Below are 15,988 nucleotides of genomic sequence, written 5' to 3'. Positions count from 1 at the left end.
TTAGCCCACTGTGCTAAACCAGCCCCCAGAGCAGACTACCTGAAGAACTTGTTCTAAGGCGGCAGGCAACAGTTGCCTCAGTGACTGGATAGGGCAAGAGTTGAGTGCATTTAACACCACTGGCGCTCCACGAGTGATTTCAGCCTCGGTTCAGGAACCAACCCTCTGTGGAGATTTCAACTTGCGTAGTTTTCAGGAACCAACTATATCGCAATTCCAAGGACTTCCAGTACGAGCATTCACCATTTACTGCACTTTGAACTGGTCTGTTCCAATTTTAGTCTTTGTGATGTGAAAGGGAGAATTGAAAGAGAAGGACAGGATTACGTCATTCAGTTCCTCAAATCTATTCTGTGCGATTGTGGCTGATCTGTCGTACAATTCCATCCACCCACCCACCTTGGGTCTGTAGCCCCAACCCAAAAATCTATTCCATCAATCTCTTCAAATTTTGAATTGACTGAACTTTAGCCTTTTCCAAAAAAAAAAGAGGACATGGGGAAAGGAGCGAAAGAGAGATGGTCAGGCAGGAGGGCAAAGAAATGAAGAAAGGTAGGAGGAAGTGGAAATTGCTTCAGGCTGCTGGAGGGTGGCAAGCACCTGTAACTATACTCAACAAGGAGTTGATAGCTTTAAAAAAAAGGGGGGGGGGGGGGATGAGAGAGCGTGTGCCACACACAATTTGGTGCAAAAAGTTATTGTGAAAATTCAACTACCTGTAGCAGCTAGAATGAATTGGGAAGATTCAGAATCAAATGGCTCATCCAACCTCGAACAGGAATAAGATTACTGCTGTGAATGGGGAGTGGGAGGGGCGCAGAGCCCCACCCCACCTCAGATCCCAAACTTGAATCTTGCACGGTCAGTAAAGGTCTGTTGCATGGATCCTTTATAATTGATGTAAAACATTGAAGTCAGTAAAAATCCTATCTTGTGGAATGGTTTCAATTGACACAAGAACCATTTTGATCAATGTTTGTTCTTGCAGGATTAGGTTATTTGACAAATCATTGTTCAGCAAATTACAATCAGGTCTGCTGGATTTTGTGTCAATAATCGCTGAGCTTGCGCTGCATTGCAGGAATGAAATAGCTGTTGTCTATGTCCAGGCGCAGAGCCCAACGTGTTTTTTTTCCTTTTAAGGTCACTTCCTACAGGTTACCACTTCCACAACTCAACTCAATCTAACCATTAATTTGAGAGGGCAAGGGTGGAAAACAGTGACAGGACATGGATAATAACTATAGGCTTTCAGAACCACCAAAATGTCCCAAAGCAATTGGCAGAAAATTGAGTTCTTTTTTAAATGTTATCACTGCAGTAAAGTAAGAAACGTAGCAAATGTAGCAGCCAATTGTACACAGCAAATTGTCAGAAAATGAGCAATTTGGTAAATGACCAAATAAATCAGATTTTGTAATGTTGGAGATAAATCAATCATCGCCAGGACACTGGGGATAACTCCTCTTCAAAATATGTTATGGGATCCTTTATATCCACCTGGGAGAGATGAAACCTTATTTCTCATCCAAAAGACAGCACCAGCAACAGTAGCATTTCTGCATCAAATCCTGGAGTGATACCTGAACCCACAAACCTCTGGCTTGGGGCAAGATTGCTACCAAACTGAGACACTGTTGACACAAATAATGATGAAAATCATGCTACCCGATTATCTAGCTCTCAAGGACAGGTAAGATACCTTTCAGCCAATCTACATGTCTTTAGCAGCTTTTTGATGTGAATCAACTGTTCTTGAATTTCCTGATAGGGAAAAAAAAAGGTTGTGCATTATTGCATTGCCACCTATGGATATGAATATCTACCTACAACCAAAAACACTCCAATACAGCAGTAAACATTCAAAAGCTAGTTCCTCCTGTCTTTTCAGTGCACAATTAAAATGGTGAGCAGTTTATGATGAACATGGCCAGGGGCACTGCAACATCAGCAATACCTCCATCACTTGGGCAAGGGCAGCGGGTATATCAGTCTCCGAATACCCAGACTGGGACCATTCCTTCACAGCCACTGGGTCATAACTTTGGAACACCCGACCTAACAGCATAAATAATAATAATAACAACCTTTTATTGTCCCAAGTATGAAGTTACTGTGAAAAGCCCCTAGTCACCACTTTCCGGCGCCTGTTCGGGTAAGCCGGGTAAGAATTGAACCACCTTTTATTCACAGACAGCAATACTTCAAGGCCACCACACACTTTAGGGGCAATTCAGGTTGGGCAAAAGTTCCAGCCTTGCCATATGATACCCTACTGACCAGAGATCCCTTTCTTTTAGCATAGCCATTTAGAACTTGGCATCAGTAACTAAATCAAATAGTGTCTAGTCATCCTATCTCCAGTATGAATACCTTGGCCTTTCGCAGTTCCTTTACTGTGTTATAGAGGGACTTGTTGATGTAGAATATATTGAACAGTGGATCATGCCATATACTTTCCAACAGCTGTTTCGAGAAATGGCAGACAGGATGCTTGCTGAAATCCCACTTCATTAGGATTCGGCCAGGAATTGGGGACTCCTCATTGTGGTGACAGCATTCACAGAAGTACTTCCCCAAGTACTCACAGTAACGGAGCTTTTTGATATACTCTGTGAAGGGTAAAATAAATATATTAAAAAGTGCTTCATTCCAAAATATCTGTTGAATTCTAATACATTGGGCACGATCCTCAAGACTACGCTGCGCCGGAAAAGCATCTCGCCATGGCGCAGTGAGGCCAATGAAAGCTGGGAGACCCGGCTCGGAAGATATTGCAAGAGGAATCCCACTGCGCCGGAAAAGCATGTCGTCGTCGCAGCGCAGCGTGGCCGATGAAAGCCGGGAAACCCTGGTCCCGGAATCTACCCGGCTCGCAATGCCGCATGAGACATTTCAAGAGGAATCCTGCCCACAATGGGCTGGACCCCTTTTTAGCAAATCTGCAAAATAGACAAGTCAGTACGCCTTACTCTATAATGTGCAGGTTCCAGAAGTACACGAGGCTTTGAGATTAAATCCCTTCGCCTCGGGCAAACGCCGTTTAGTACTGGTCCCCACAAACAGGGACCAGATAGAATGACACTCGGGCACCTCCAAGGGGATTGGAAGCCACCAGCTGCATGCCCTTTGGGCAAGTGGTACCCTGGCACTGCTGGTGCCACCTGGGTACCTTGGCACTGCCAAGGTGCTAAACCTGGCATTTTTGCATACGTGCAGTCCGACTGGGGGACCCTCCCATGTTGCATTCGGGGATTCCTTTTGGGGCCTTGGTAGTGTCCCGATCTCTCGCTACAATGGAGAGTTCCTGTGAGCGGAGTTTCCCATTGTAAAAACGGGGCGGAGGCCACGCGTTCACCATTCAGGCCCCTTATTCAAAATGACTGGTGTTGAATAGCCATGTGTTTCTTGGCACTATGAATGCCGGCAAACACACGGCTAAACACGCTCGCTAGGGGACTTTGTTCCCTTTTGGGAAGATCGCATCCATTAAATCTTCCTTTACTGTGCAACTAAAGCTTCAAGTATATTGTGCCAAGTTGCACATAGTGTTTGATAACAGTTGTATTACAATCAGTGAAGCTAGGTTATACTAGCTGACACTAATTGGGGAAGGGCTTTGAGGAATTATCATTGCAGCCCATTTCTCCCATGCAGAGCCCCAAACATTCTTCAGTTAGACTGCGGGGGCGGGATTCACCCCCCCCCCCCCCCGCCAGGTCGGAGAATCGCTGGGGGGGCCGCGTGAATCCCTCCCCCGCCGGCCGCTGAATTCTCCGGCACCGGAGATTCGGTGGAGCGGGAATCGCTAGTCGGCGAGCACCCCCCCCCCCCGGCAATGGGCTGAAGTCCCGCTGCTGTAATGCCAGTCCCGCCTGCGTGAATTAAACCACCTCCCGTACCTGCGGGACCAGGCGGCACGAGCGGGCTCCGGGATCCGGGGCGATCTGCCCCAGGGGGGTGCCCCCATGGTGGCCTGTCCCGCGATCGGGGCCCTCTGATCCACGGGCGGGCCTGTGCCGTGGGGGCACTCTTTCCCCTCCACGCCGGCCTTAGCCTCCATGATGCACGGTCTTCCGCCGGCCGGCCGGAGTTCCTTCGGCCCCGGCTGGCGTGGCGCCAAAGGCCTTCCACGCCAGCCGGCAGGACGGCAACCACTCCGGTGCGGGCCTATCCCCTAAAGGCGAGGGCTTGGCCCCTAAAGGTGCGGAGAAATCCGCACCTTTGGGGCGGCCCAAAGCCAGAGTGGTTCACGCCACTCCATCCCGCCGGGACCCTCCGCCTCGCCGGGTAGGGGAGAATCCCGCCCCAGATCTCAGATAAAGTCATGGAAAAGCTTTGTGTTTCAGAATAGGACATTAGTTACAAGTGAGATATTAAAACAGACAAAATAGGCCTATGGATACTAAATGTGGTCAGAGAACAGTGACCCATTTCTAGTGATCCAGTATTGTCACGTGTACGCTTGATTAGATCGAATGGGATTAAGGTAGGTACAGAGAAAATACTTCCTCTGGGTGTGAGAATCATAGAATTTACAGTACAGGAGGCCATTCAGCCCATCGAGTCTGCACCAGACCTTGGAAAGAGCACCCTACTTAAGCCCATGTCTCCACCCTATCCCCATAAATGCAGTAACCTGACCCAACCTTAAGGGGCAATTTAGCATGGCCAATCCATCTAATCTGCACATCTTTGGACTGTGGGAGAAAACCGGAGCACCCAGAGGAAACCCACACAGACACGAGGAGGAAGTGCTAACTCCACAGTCACCCGAGGTCAGAATTGAACCCAGGTCCCTGCGGCTGTGAGGCAGCAGTGCTAACCACTGCACCACCGGGCCGCACCCACCAAGATGAGTGAAAAATTAGATTTAAACCATTTGAAATATTTTCGCATCACACAATTCAGTGCTGGAACCAGTGTTATTCACCATTTACACAAGTGATTTGGAAGCTGAAATCAACAATTTGAGAATGCTGACAAATTGGTGGTGGGGAGGAGGGGGAGGGGGACTGAAATCATAGTTAATATGAAAGAGGACTGACTGGATATGTAAATGGAAATACACAAAGACCCAGCCTTCTCAACCTTGCCCTCTCGGCTGAGGTGTGGTGATCCTCAGGTTAAACCACCAGTCAGCTCTCCCCCTCACAGGGGAAAGCAGCCTATGGTCATGTGGGACTGTGGTAGTCACCACTGTTGTATTGTATATACTGCATACGAGGGTATTACGGTAAGACCCCTGTACTACAGGTACGGGGGTAGATCCCTGCCTGCTGGTTCCGCCCAGTAGGCGGAGTATAAATGTGTGGGCTCTCCGAGCTGCAGCCATTTCAGCAGCAGCTGCGGGAGGCTCCACATCTCTGCGTAATAAAGACTCGATTACTCTCTACTCGTCGTAATTGATAGTGCATCATGGACTATGGCAACTTTAGATGGCAAATGCAGTTCAGTAAGTGCAATTAATAGAAAAGCACTATTTATAGCATCTTTGCACAGCCACCAGACATTTCAAAGCATTTGCCGGCCAATATAGAGTCACAGTTACATTATAAAAATCCTGGCAGCTAACCTGGCTAACTCCCACAAACAGCAACATGATAACCAGATAATGTGCTTTGTGAACTTGATAAAGGGATAGATACTGATCAGGACACCAGGGAGAACTCCCCTGCTCTTCTTTAAAGTAATGCCACGGGATCGTTATGTCCACTGGAGAGGGCAGACAGGTCCTCTGTATAACATCTCATCTGATGGAATACAGCACGTGTGCAGCATTCCCCCAGTTCTGTGCTTGAGCGTCAGCCTTGATTTTGTGCTCAACTTCTGGAATGGAATCTTTTTGACTCAGGCAAGTGTGCGCCCACTGCTGTTAGGGGGAAATAAGGAGGCCACAGACCACCCCTATTTTAGCCTTGTAGGCCACAGTCCAGGTCATTGAAACTTAACACAGTGAAAGTTCCACCAAATTATCATTAAAATCACAAACAGTTAAACAAATTGTTCAGCATCAAATTTCTGTGACTGAATACTCAGGAGGATTGCCTCCCAGGTGCCAGGGTGCGTGATGTCTCGGATCGTGTTTTCGGGATCCTTAAGGGGGAGGGGGAGCAGCCCTAAGTCGTGGTCCACATTGGTACCAACGACATTAGGTAGGAAAAGGGATAGGGATGCAAGGCAGGAATTCAGGAAGCTAGGGTGGAAACTTAGATCTAGGACAAACAGAGTTATTATCTCTGGGTTGTTACCAGTGCCACGTGATAGCGAGACGAGGAATAGAGAGAGAGAGAGGAGTTGAACACGTGGCTACAGGGATGGTGCAGGAGGGAGGGTTTCAGATTTCTGGATAATTGGGGCTCATTCTGGGGTCGGTGGGACCTCTACAAACGGGATGGTCTACACCTGGACCAGAGGGGTGCCAATATCCTGGGGGGGAAATTTGCTAATGCTCTTCGGGAGGGTTTAAACTAGTTCAGCAGGGGCTTGGGAACCTGAATTGGAGCTCCAGTATACAGGAGGTTGAGAGTAGTGAGGTCATGAGTAAGGTTTCAAAGTTGCAGGAGTGTACCAGCAGGCAGGAAGGTGGTTTAAAGTGTGTCTTCTTCAATGCCAGGAGCATCCGGAATAAGGTGGGTGAACGTGCGGCATGGGTTGGTACATGGGACTTCGATGTTGTGGCCATTTCGGAGACATGGATAGAGCAGGGAAAGGAATGGTTGTTGCAGGTGCCGGGGTTTAGATATTTCAGTAAGCTCAGGGAAGGTGGTAAAAGAGGGGGGAAGGGGTGGCATAGTTAGTCAAGGACAGTATTACGGTGGCAGAAAGGACATTTGAGGAGGACTCGTCTATTGAGGTAGTATGGGCTGAGGTTAGAAACAGGAAAGGAGAGGTCACTCTGTTAGGGGTTTTCTATAGGCCTCCAAAAAGTTCCAGAGATGTAGAGGAAAGGATTGCAAAGATGATTCTGGATAGGAGCGAAAGCAACAGGGTAGTTGTTATGGGGGACTTTAACTTTCCAAATATTGACTGGAAACGCTATAGTTCGAGTACTTTAGATGGGTCTGTTTTTGTGGGTGAGGCCATATTGGATTTGGTACTGGGTAATGAACCAGGACAGGTGTTAGATTTGGAGGTAGGTGAGCACTTTGGTGATAGTGACCACAATTCAATTAAGTTTACTTTAGCGATGGAAAGGGATAGGTATATACCGCAGGGCGAGTGTTATATCTGGGGAAAGGCAATCATGATGCGATGAGGCAAGACTTAGGATGCATCGGATGGAGAGGAAAACTGCAGGGGATGAGCACAATGGAAATGTGGAGCTTGTTCAAGGAACAGCTACTGCGTGTCCTTGATAAGTATGTACCTGTCAGGCAGGGAGGGAGGAAGTGGTCGAGCAAGGGAACCGTGGTTTACTAAAGCAGTCGAAACACTTCTCAAGAGGAAGAAGGAGGCTTATGTAAAGATGAGACATGAAGGTTCAGTTGGGGCACTCGAGAGTTACAAGTTAGCTAGGAAGGACCTAAAGAGAGAGCTAAGAAGAGCCAGGAGGAGACATGAGAAGTCTTTGGCAGGCAGGATCAAGGATAGCCCTAAAGCTTTCTATAGATATGTCAGGAATAAACGAATGACTAGGGTAAGAGTAGGGCCAGTCAAGGACAGTAGTGGGAAGTTGTGCTTGGAGTCCGAGGAGATAGGAGAGGTGCTAAATGAATATTTTTCGTCAGTATTCACACAGGAAAAAGACAATGTTGTCGAGGAGAATACGGAGATTCAGGCTACTAGACAAGAAGGGCTTGAGGTTCATAAGGAGGAGGTGTTAGCAATTCTGGAAAGTGTGAAAATAGAGTCCCCTGGGCCGGATGGGATTTATCCTAGGATTCTCTGGGAAGCTAGGGACGAAATTGCTGAGCCTTTGGCTTTGATCTTTGGGAAGCTAGGGACGAGATTGCTGAGCCTTTGGCTTTGATCTTTAAGTCATCTTTGTCTACAGGAATGGTGCCAGAAGACTGGAGGATAGCAAATGTTGTCCCCTTGCTCAAGAAGGGGAGTAGAGACAACCCCGGTAACTATAGACCAGTGAGCCTTACTTCTGTTGTGGGCAAAATCTTGGAAATGTTTAGAAGAGATAGGATGTATAATCATCTGGAAAGGAATAAATTGATTAGAGATAGTCAACACAGTTTTGTGAAGGGTAGGTCGTGTCTCACAAACCTTATTGAGTTCTTTGAGAAGGTAACCAAACAGGTGGATGAGGGTAAAGCAGTTGATGTGGTGTATATGGATTTCAGTAAAGCGTTTGATAAGGTTCCCCACGGTAGGCTACTGCAGAAAATACGGAGGCATGGGATTCAGGGTGATTTAGCAGTTTGGATCAGAAATTGGCTAGCTGGAAGAAGACAAAGGGTGGTGGTTGATGGGAAATGTTCAGACTGGAGTCCAGTTACTAGTGGTGTACCACAAGGATCTGTTTTGGGGCCACTGCGGTTTGTCATTTTTATAAATGACCTGGAGGAGGGCGTAGAAGGATAGTGAGTAAGTTTGCAGATGACACTAAAGTCGATGGAGTTGTAGACAGTGCGGAAGGATGTTACAAGTTACAAAGGGACATAGATAAGCTGCAGCGCTGGGCTGAGAGGTGGCAAATGGAGTTTAATGCAGAAAAGTGTGAGGTGATTAATTTTGGAAGGAATAACAGGAAGACTGAGTACTGGGCTAATGGTAAGATTCTTGGCAGTGTGGATGAGCAGAGAGATCTCGGTGTCCATGTACATAGATCCCTGAAAGTTGCCACCCAGGTTGAGAGGGTTGTTAAGAAGGCATACGGTGTGTTAGCTTTTATTGGTAGAGGGATTGAGTTTTGGAGCCATGGGGTCATGTTGCAGCTGTACAAAACTCTGGTGCGGCCACATTTGGAGTATTGCGTGCAATTCTGGTCGCCGCATTATAGGATGATGTGGAAGCATTGGAAAGGGTGCAGAGGAGATTTAGCAGAATGTTGCCTGGTATGGAGGGAAGATCTTATGACGAAAGGCTGAGGGACTCGAGGCTGTTTTCATAGAGAGAAGAAGGTTAAGAGGCGACTTAATTGAGGCATACAAGATGATCAGAGGATTGGATAGGGTGGACAGTGGGAGCCTTTTTCCCCCCAGATGGTGATGGCTAGCACGAGGGGACATAGCTTTAAATTGAGGGGAGATAGATATAGGACAGACGTCAGAGGTAGGTTCTTTACTCAGAGTAGTAAGGGCGTGGAATGCCCTGCCTGCAACAGTAGTGGACTCGCCAACACTAAGGACATTCAAACGGTCATTGGATAGACATATGGACGATAAGGGAATAGTGTAGATGGGCTTTAGAGTGGTTTCGCAGGTCGGCGCAACATCGAGGGCCGAAGGGCCTGTACTGTGCTGTAATGTTCTATGTTCTAGATTCCGAAAGTCAGAGGCCAGACACATGATCAGATGCACTTTCTGCTACTTACTCTGTTCAATTGGAGTTCCACAGCCAGCACACATAGAATTCTGAGCAGCTATAACAGTTTCTCGCCTGCAATTACAAACATTAAAAGTAAAAGTTTATGCACAAATCACTTCAGGTTCTTCAAAGTCACTTTATTAAAGAATTTTACACAAAAGAAAATTACACGAGCGAGAAAGGAAGCTATTTTTAGGTAAGACACAGGATCCAGGCTTGTTCAAAGACAGCCAGTTTAACAACCTTTATTTTTATAGATAGGAGGCCACTAGTTGTTTGCAACAGACAACTTCACTTGCAGTTCCTTCCCAATTTCAGCAATTTCCATTCTCCTCAAAAAGGTTTAGGGCATTAAGATCTTAAAGTAATAATATTTTGAAGCATCGTCAGGGGTAGGATGCACTTGCATGAGGACTGAAGTCAAACTGTTCCAGTACCTCTTCACAACTCTAGCAGGGATGTCCTATCCACAAAAAGCAGGACAAATCCAATCTACAGTGCCATGACAAGTCAAATGGGAATATGGGCAAATCTCTCCACTGGCTGAAGTCACACCCAACACAAAAGGAACAGGTTTGCGGCCATTGGAGGTTAATCATTTCCATCCCAGAATATTGCTGCAGGAGTTCCTTCGGGCAGTGTCTTTGGCCCAACTATTTTCAGTCCTCCAACTATCTTCCAGAATCAGAATACAAAAAAATCCTATAATACAAATTGTCACACAATGCTTCCTTAATAAGAACATAAGAACTAGGAGCAGGAGTAGGCCATCTGGCCTCCCGACCCCGCTCCACCATTCAATGAGATCATGGCTGATCTTTTGTGGACTCAGCTCCGCTTTCCAGCCCGAACACCATAACCCTTATCTATCTTTATCTTAAAAACATTTAATGAAGGAGCCTCTACTGCTTCACTGGGCAAGGAATTCCATAGATTCGCAACCCTTTGGGTGAAGAAGTTCCTCCTAAGCTCAGTCCTAAATCTACTTCCCCTTATTTTGAGGCTATGCCCCCTAGTTCTGCTTTCACCCGCCAGTGGTTCTAAATTCCCCCGCATCCTTCTAAATTCCAATGAGTACAGTCCCAGTCTACTCAACCTCTCCTTGTAATCCAACCCCCTCAACTCTGGGATTAACCTAGTGAATCTCCTCTACACACCCTCCAGTGCCAGTACGTCCTTTCTCGGGTAAGGAGACCAAAGCTGAACACAATACTCCAGGTGTGGCCTCACTACCACCATATACAATTGCAGCATAACCTCCCTAATCTTAAACTCCGTACCTCTAGCAATGAAGGACAAAACTCCATTTGCCTTCTTAATCACCTGTTAACCAACTTTTGGCAATTCATGCACTCGCACACACAGGTCTCTCTGCACAGCAGCATGTTTTAATATTTTATCATTTAAATAATAATCCCTTTTGATGTTATTCCTACCAAAATGGGAACCTCACCAGTCTGACAGAGGAAGTAAAAAAGAACCTGCAAAGATGGAACACACTCCCACTCTCCCTGGCGGGGAGAGTCCAGACGATCAAAATGAACGTGCTGCCCAGGTACCTCTTCCTATTCAGATCCATCCCGATCTACATCACCAAGGCCTTTTTCAAAGCACTAGACAAACTAATCATGGCGTTCTTATTGGGGGGGGGGGGGGGAAGAATGCTGGATCCCAAAGGAGGTCTTACAAAAACGGGGGGGGGGGGGGGGGCTTGCCCTCCCAAACCTACAACTTTACCACTGGGCAGCGACGGCCGAGCGAATAAGGGGATGGATCAAGGAGCCAGAAGCCGAGTGAGTGCACGCGGAAGAGGCCTCCTGCATGGGGACCTCCCTTCCGGGCCCTCACCACGGTGGCGCTCCCATCCCCATCCCCACCCAAAAAACACTCCAGCAGCCCGGTGGTAATAGCCATCCTCCAGTCCTGGAACCAACTATGGCAACAATTTGGTCTGACCAGAATGTCGGGTAAAGCTCCCATCTGCAACAACCATAAGTTCACGCCAGCGCTGACTGACACCACCTTCAAAAGGTGGGGACAGGGCAGAAGGACACTGACAGCCAGGGACCTATACACTGACAGCAGGATCGCAACACTGGGCGAACGGACAGTGAAATTCCAGCTAGCCAGGGGGAACAAGCTAAGGTACCTGCAACTAAAAAACTTCCTACGAAAGGAGACAGGGACTAAATAAAAGGAAACTGTAGTGACATGTATGACCGACTGGTAGAAGGGGCCAATACCGTATTGGACATAACAAGAATGAAGTGGGAGGACGACCTGGGGATCGAAATAGGGTGGGGACTCTGGAGCGAAGCAACTCCACCTCCACGTGCGCAAGGCTCAGCCTGACGCAACTAAAAGTGGTACATAGAGCCCACTTAACAAGAACCCGTATGAGTAGGTTCTTCCCGGAGGTGGAGGACAGATGTGAGCGGTGCCAAGGAGGCCCAGCCAACCATGCCCACATGTTCTGGTCCTGCCCCAGACTTGTGGAGTACTGGACAGCCTTCTTCGAGGCAATGTCTAAGGTGGTGGGGGTGAGGGTGGAGCCATGCCCAAAAGTGGCAGTCTTCGGCGTTTCAGACCAGCCAGATCTATTCCTGGGGAGGAGGGCAGACGCCCTTGCCTTTGCCTCCCTGATCGCCCGCCGTAGAATCCTGTTCGGCTGGCGGTCAGCAGCACCACCCAAAGCAGCAGACTGGCTGTCCAACCTCTCGGGATCTCTTCAAATGGAGAAAATCAAATTTGCCATCCGAGGGTCAGACGACAGCTTCCACAGAACATGGGAGCCATTCACCCAATTGTTCCAAGACCTGTTTGTGGCCAACAAACAAGCAGAAGAATAGCCAGGTAGCCAAGAAATAGGGAAGAGTAGCCAAAGCATGAGAGGGAGAGATAGACCGGGAGAGGGGGGAGGGGGGGGGGGGGGGGGGGGGGGAAACAGCTAAATCTAAGAGGAAGAAAAGGCGAGCCATGGGGGGGTGGGAGAGAAGAGAGGGGGGCGGTAGAGGGAAGAGACGGATCAATAGAGAGCCAGGGAGGGGGAGGGGAAAGGCAGGGAAACGTTAACAAACTTAACTTCCACAGGAACAGAGAAAACGGGAGGGCCGCAGAAGTGGAACGAGACAACAACGGCAGCGAACTCCGTCTGGGAGAAGCAAGGGATGACAACACCACGAACAGATGCTTACTTATGTAAATAATTTTGCCAAGTGTACAGAGATGCTGTGTTGAGCGGGGGCATAATACCGTCCGATGGCTTCTCAGGGAAAATTAAAACGTCAGCAGCAGCAGCGACCCGTAGGGGAGTGGGGGTGAATGCTCCGTTGGGAGGGTGTGGGAAGACTGAGGCACGTGGGGTCACGTCTCGTCAATTGCTATTGTATATTCTCTTTTTGCACTATGTTAATGTTCACTCTATTTTGCTGTGTTAGGATTACTATTTATTATGAAAAACTTTGCGAAACTTTAATTAAAAAAACATTTTTTTTAAATTCCAACCAAAATGGATAACCTCACATTTGTCAACATTGTATTCCATCTGCCAGACCTTAGCCCATTCACTTAACCTATCCAAATCCCTCTGTAGACTTCCTGTATCCTCTGCACTTTTTGCTTTACCACTCATCTTAAGTGTCGTCTGCAAACTATGAGGCAGAACTATGAGTATTACTTATTTCAGAGTCTATTTTCTTTAAAATTATATTTCAATTCCCTCAAGAATTCTAATTCCCAAGTGTTGCAGACTAATACTGAATACCATCATTGACAAATTTCTCTTTAACAAGTGATGTTTCAGAAAGATATTTAGCCCAATTAACTGTCCTGCAGTTAATAGGGAGGAACAATTGACTTGTTTTCAGAATATATGTAGCTTTAAGTTAAGTTGCTGAAACAGAATTGGCTATATTTAAAAATCAGCATTCAACATCAAAATATTAAATTTCTTTCCACAACGAACTTGTTGACCAAACTCTCTCTCAATTGAGGTTTCATTCCAGACCGTGCCATCGTTATTTGCATTACTTGTGCTGGAAGCTATACCTGGCCATACATACCTCTGTGGTGCATGGATGAAGAAGAGAATTTGGAAGCGAGGTGGGGCCCAGTCCATAGTTCCCCTCAATCGGGAGTTCAACTTGAAGTCTGTTGTCAGATCTACCGATTCTTCAGCACCAGGCAAAGTATCCTTCAGAGGGAGAAACTAGAGTGCGGGGGGAGAAAGTCCCACATTAATGTAAAAATCAAATAGATGTGCTGCCTACTTTCACCACGTGGGTAGGAAGGGATATCTTGGGGTCAGGTGTTTGCTGACATCATATGGGTTTCATGTTTGATATCACCAGTTGGTTTCAACTTATTTATGTACATCCACGTTAGGACATTCATTTCATTTATTCTAAAAAAAAAAACACTTATGAAGAGCCAGTTTAGCTCAGTTGGCTGGACAGCTGGTTCGCGATGCAGGGCAAGGCCAACGTGGGTTCAATCCCCGTACTGGTGGAGGTTATGCATGAAGGTCCGCCTGCTCAGCCTTGCCCCTCGCTGGAGATGCAGTGATCCTCAGGTTAAATCACTACCAGTCATTTCTCTCCCTCAAAGAGGAAAGCAGGCTATCTGAAACTCTGGCAACTTCACTTTTATTCTAAAGAGCACCAGCAAGAATGGACTAAGCAAATGGCAAATTCTGTGATTTACCCGCTAAATTTAAAAATTTTACAAAAGCACACACCAACATCAAAGTCACTCCACCGTCCGAATCATAGGCAACTAGCTGGGAATTGGTAAACTGCACATAGCACTGGTTTGGAGTTTGCTTTGATGCAAGTCAGTAGCAACCTACTCCATACAATAGATTCTTCTTCACTTCATAAGAACATAGGACCATAAAAACAACAATGTGAAGATGGCAAATAGGTAGACAACCTGCACGTTTAAAATGCAAATGGAACTGGTTTGAAAATTGGTGTATTGGTACTTCCTGGGGGCTATGTTTTCAAATACACTTCAATGATGAAGTACTTTTGAAATCAGAACAGCAATTCAGAAAGAATCAGGACCAAGGTCCACACCTCTGATGATAATAATAATCTTTCTTAATGTCACAAGTCATTAACACTGCAATGAAGTGACTGTGAAAATTCCCTAGTAGCCACACTCTGGCGCTTGTTCGGGTACACCGAGGGAGAATTCAGAATGTCCAATTCACTTAACAAGCATGTCTGTCGGGACTTGTGGGAGGAAATCCACGCAGACACTAGGAGAACTCCGCACAGACAGTGACCCAAGCTGGAAATCGAACTGGGGTCTCTGGTGCTGTGGAGCAACAGTGCTAGCCACGGTGCTACCATGCCACACAGTCACAGATGTTGACTGACCAGAGTGTCATCAGCATCTTCCAATTCTATCAAGGTGTGTTCCAACAGCAGGTTGCATAGGTAGAATGGAGCATGGCTGTTTGGAGACGGAGGGGAAGATTTTAAAATAATTTTTCGCCATGAGATTCTTATGTTGGAAACAGGCGCAAATAGTCTCGCACTGAATTCAGAAGGTCCTGGGTTCGAGCTCTGCTCCAGACCTTTTAAGTTTAATTTGGATTGACACTCTTGTCCTGCACAATCAGAGGTGCCATCTAATTGTGAAGCATTAAACCAAAGCCCTGTCCACCCCTTCAGTTTATGCACAAGATCCACATTGCCATTGAGCTTTCCCAGTTTTCTGGTCAGTAAATATCCCGCAACCAAACAGGTTATCCGGTTTCATCATATTGCTCTTTGTGGAACCTTAAAAACGGTGCATGAATTGACAGCTGGGTCTGTAAAGTGTGTTGGCATGGGTCATGACAGATTCTATATAAATGGAAGTTCAAAAGGAAAGAAAATCGCCACACAGTGCATGGATTGGAACACAAATGTGATGTTCCAAGCAAAAGACATTTCAACACATTAGCTACGTACTTTATCCAGCACCTTCTCCACCGTGTCAAGGTGATGTACTTCAGTCTCCGGGGGCAACCATGTTGTCCTGAATGATTTAAATAGTCGGCGAGCCAAATATTCAGCAGATAAACAGTGCCTGAAACAGAGAAAAAAGGGTACCTGTAAAAACAAATAGTCATGCACTGTAAACAAGTGAGTTAGGAATAACAAAATTTTTACAATGCCAAAAAGTAAAATATCAGGGTTTGCTGTGTAAATCATCCTTTTTATTTTAATAGGGGGCATTTCAACATAATGAGCTGCTTCATAAATTCTGTGCAGGAAAGGAGCAAATAGCAGGTAAACTCAAGCCACACCCGTTCTGAGGGGGTGATTCTTTGACTGCACTCGAGCGAGAGTACAACGTGGCCAGAGAATCCTAGGAGAGCCCTCCTGCGGGCTTCCCGGAAGTCCCGCGAGGTGTCAGTTTGGACCTCCGCCCAAAAGGAGCAGGACCAAATGAAACACGCAGAAGTAGGTCGTAAACCAAAGGTCTCCCAACCCAGGATACACTGGCCTTCCTCTAT

General features: G+C 46.8%; 1 protein-coding gene across 2 annotated transcripts in view; it reads right to left on the bottom strand.

The window, feature by feature from the left end:
- rubcnl (rubicon like autophagy enhancer) overlaps positions 1-15,988 on the bottom strand; it is a 151,621-nt gene that overhangs the window by 16,559 nt on the left and 119,074 nt on the right. For both annotated transcript variants that reach the window (XM_072514283.1, XM_072514284.1), the window contains exons 10-14: positions 15,441-15,558; positions 13,542-13,687; positions 9,488-9,552; positions 2,374-2,612; positions 1,703-1,764 (exon numbers count right to left, since the gene is read on the bottom strand). In XM_072514283.1, the coding sequence (XP_072370384.1) occupies positions 1,703-1,764; positions 2,374-2,612; positions 9,488-9,552; positions 13,542-13,687; positions 15,441-15,558 (630 nt within the window). The remainder of the gene's footprint in view (positions 1-1,702; positions 1,765-2,373; positions 2,613-9,487; positions 9,553-13,541; positions 13,688-15,440; positions 15,559-15,988) is intronic.

The sequence above is a fragment of the Scyliorhinus torazame genome, chromosome 8 (assembly GCF_047496885.1).
Source record: "Scyliorhinus torazame isolate Kashiwa2021f chromosome 8, sScyTor2.1, whole genome shotgun sequence".
Classification (NCBI taxonomy): domain Eukaryota; kingdom Metazoa; phylum Chordata; class Chondrichthyes; order Carcharhiniformes; family Scyliorhinidae; genus Scyliorhinus; species Scyliorhinus torazame.
The sequence above is the reverse complement of the archived record's forward strand: the minus strand, read 5'-3'. Positions and strand labels throughout refer to the sequence as shown.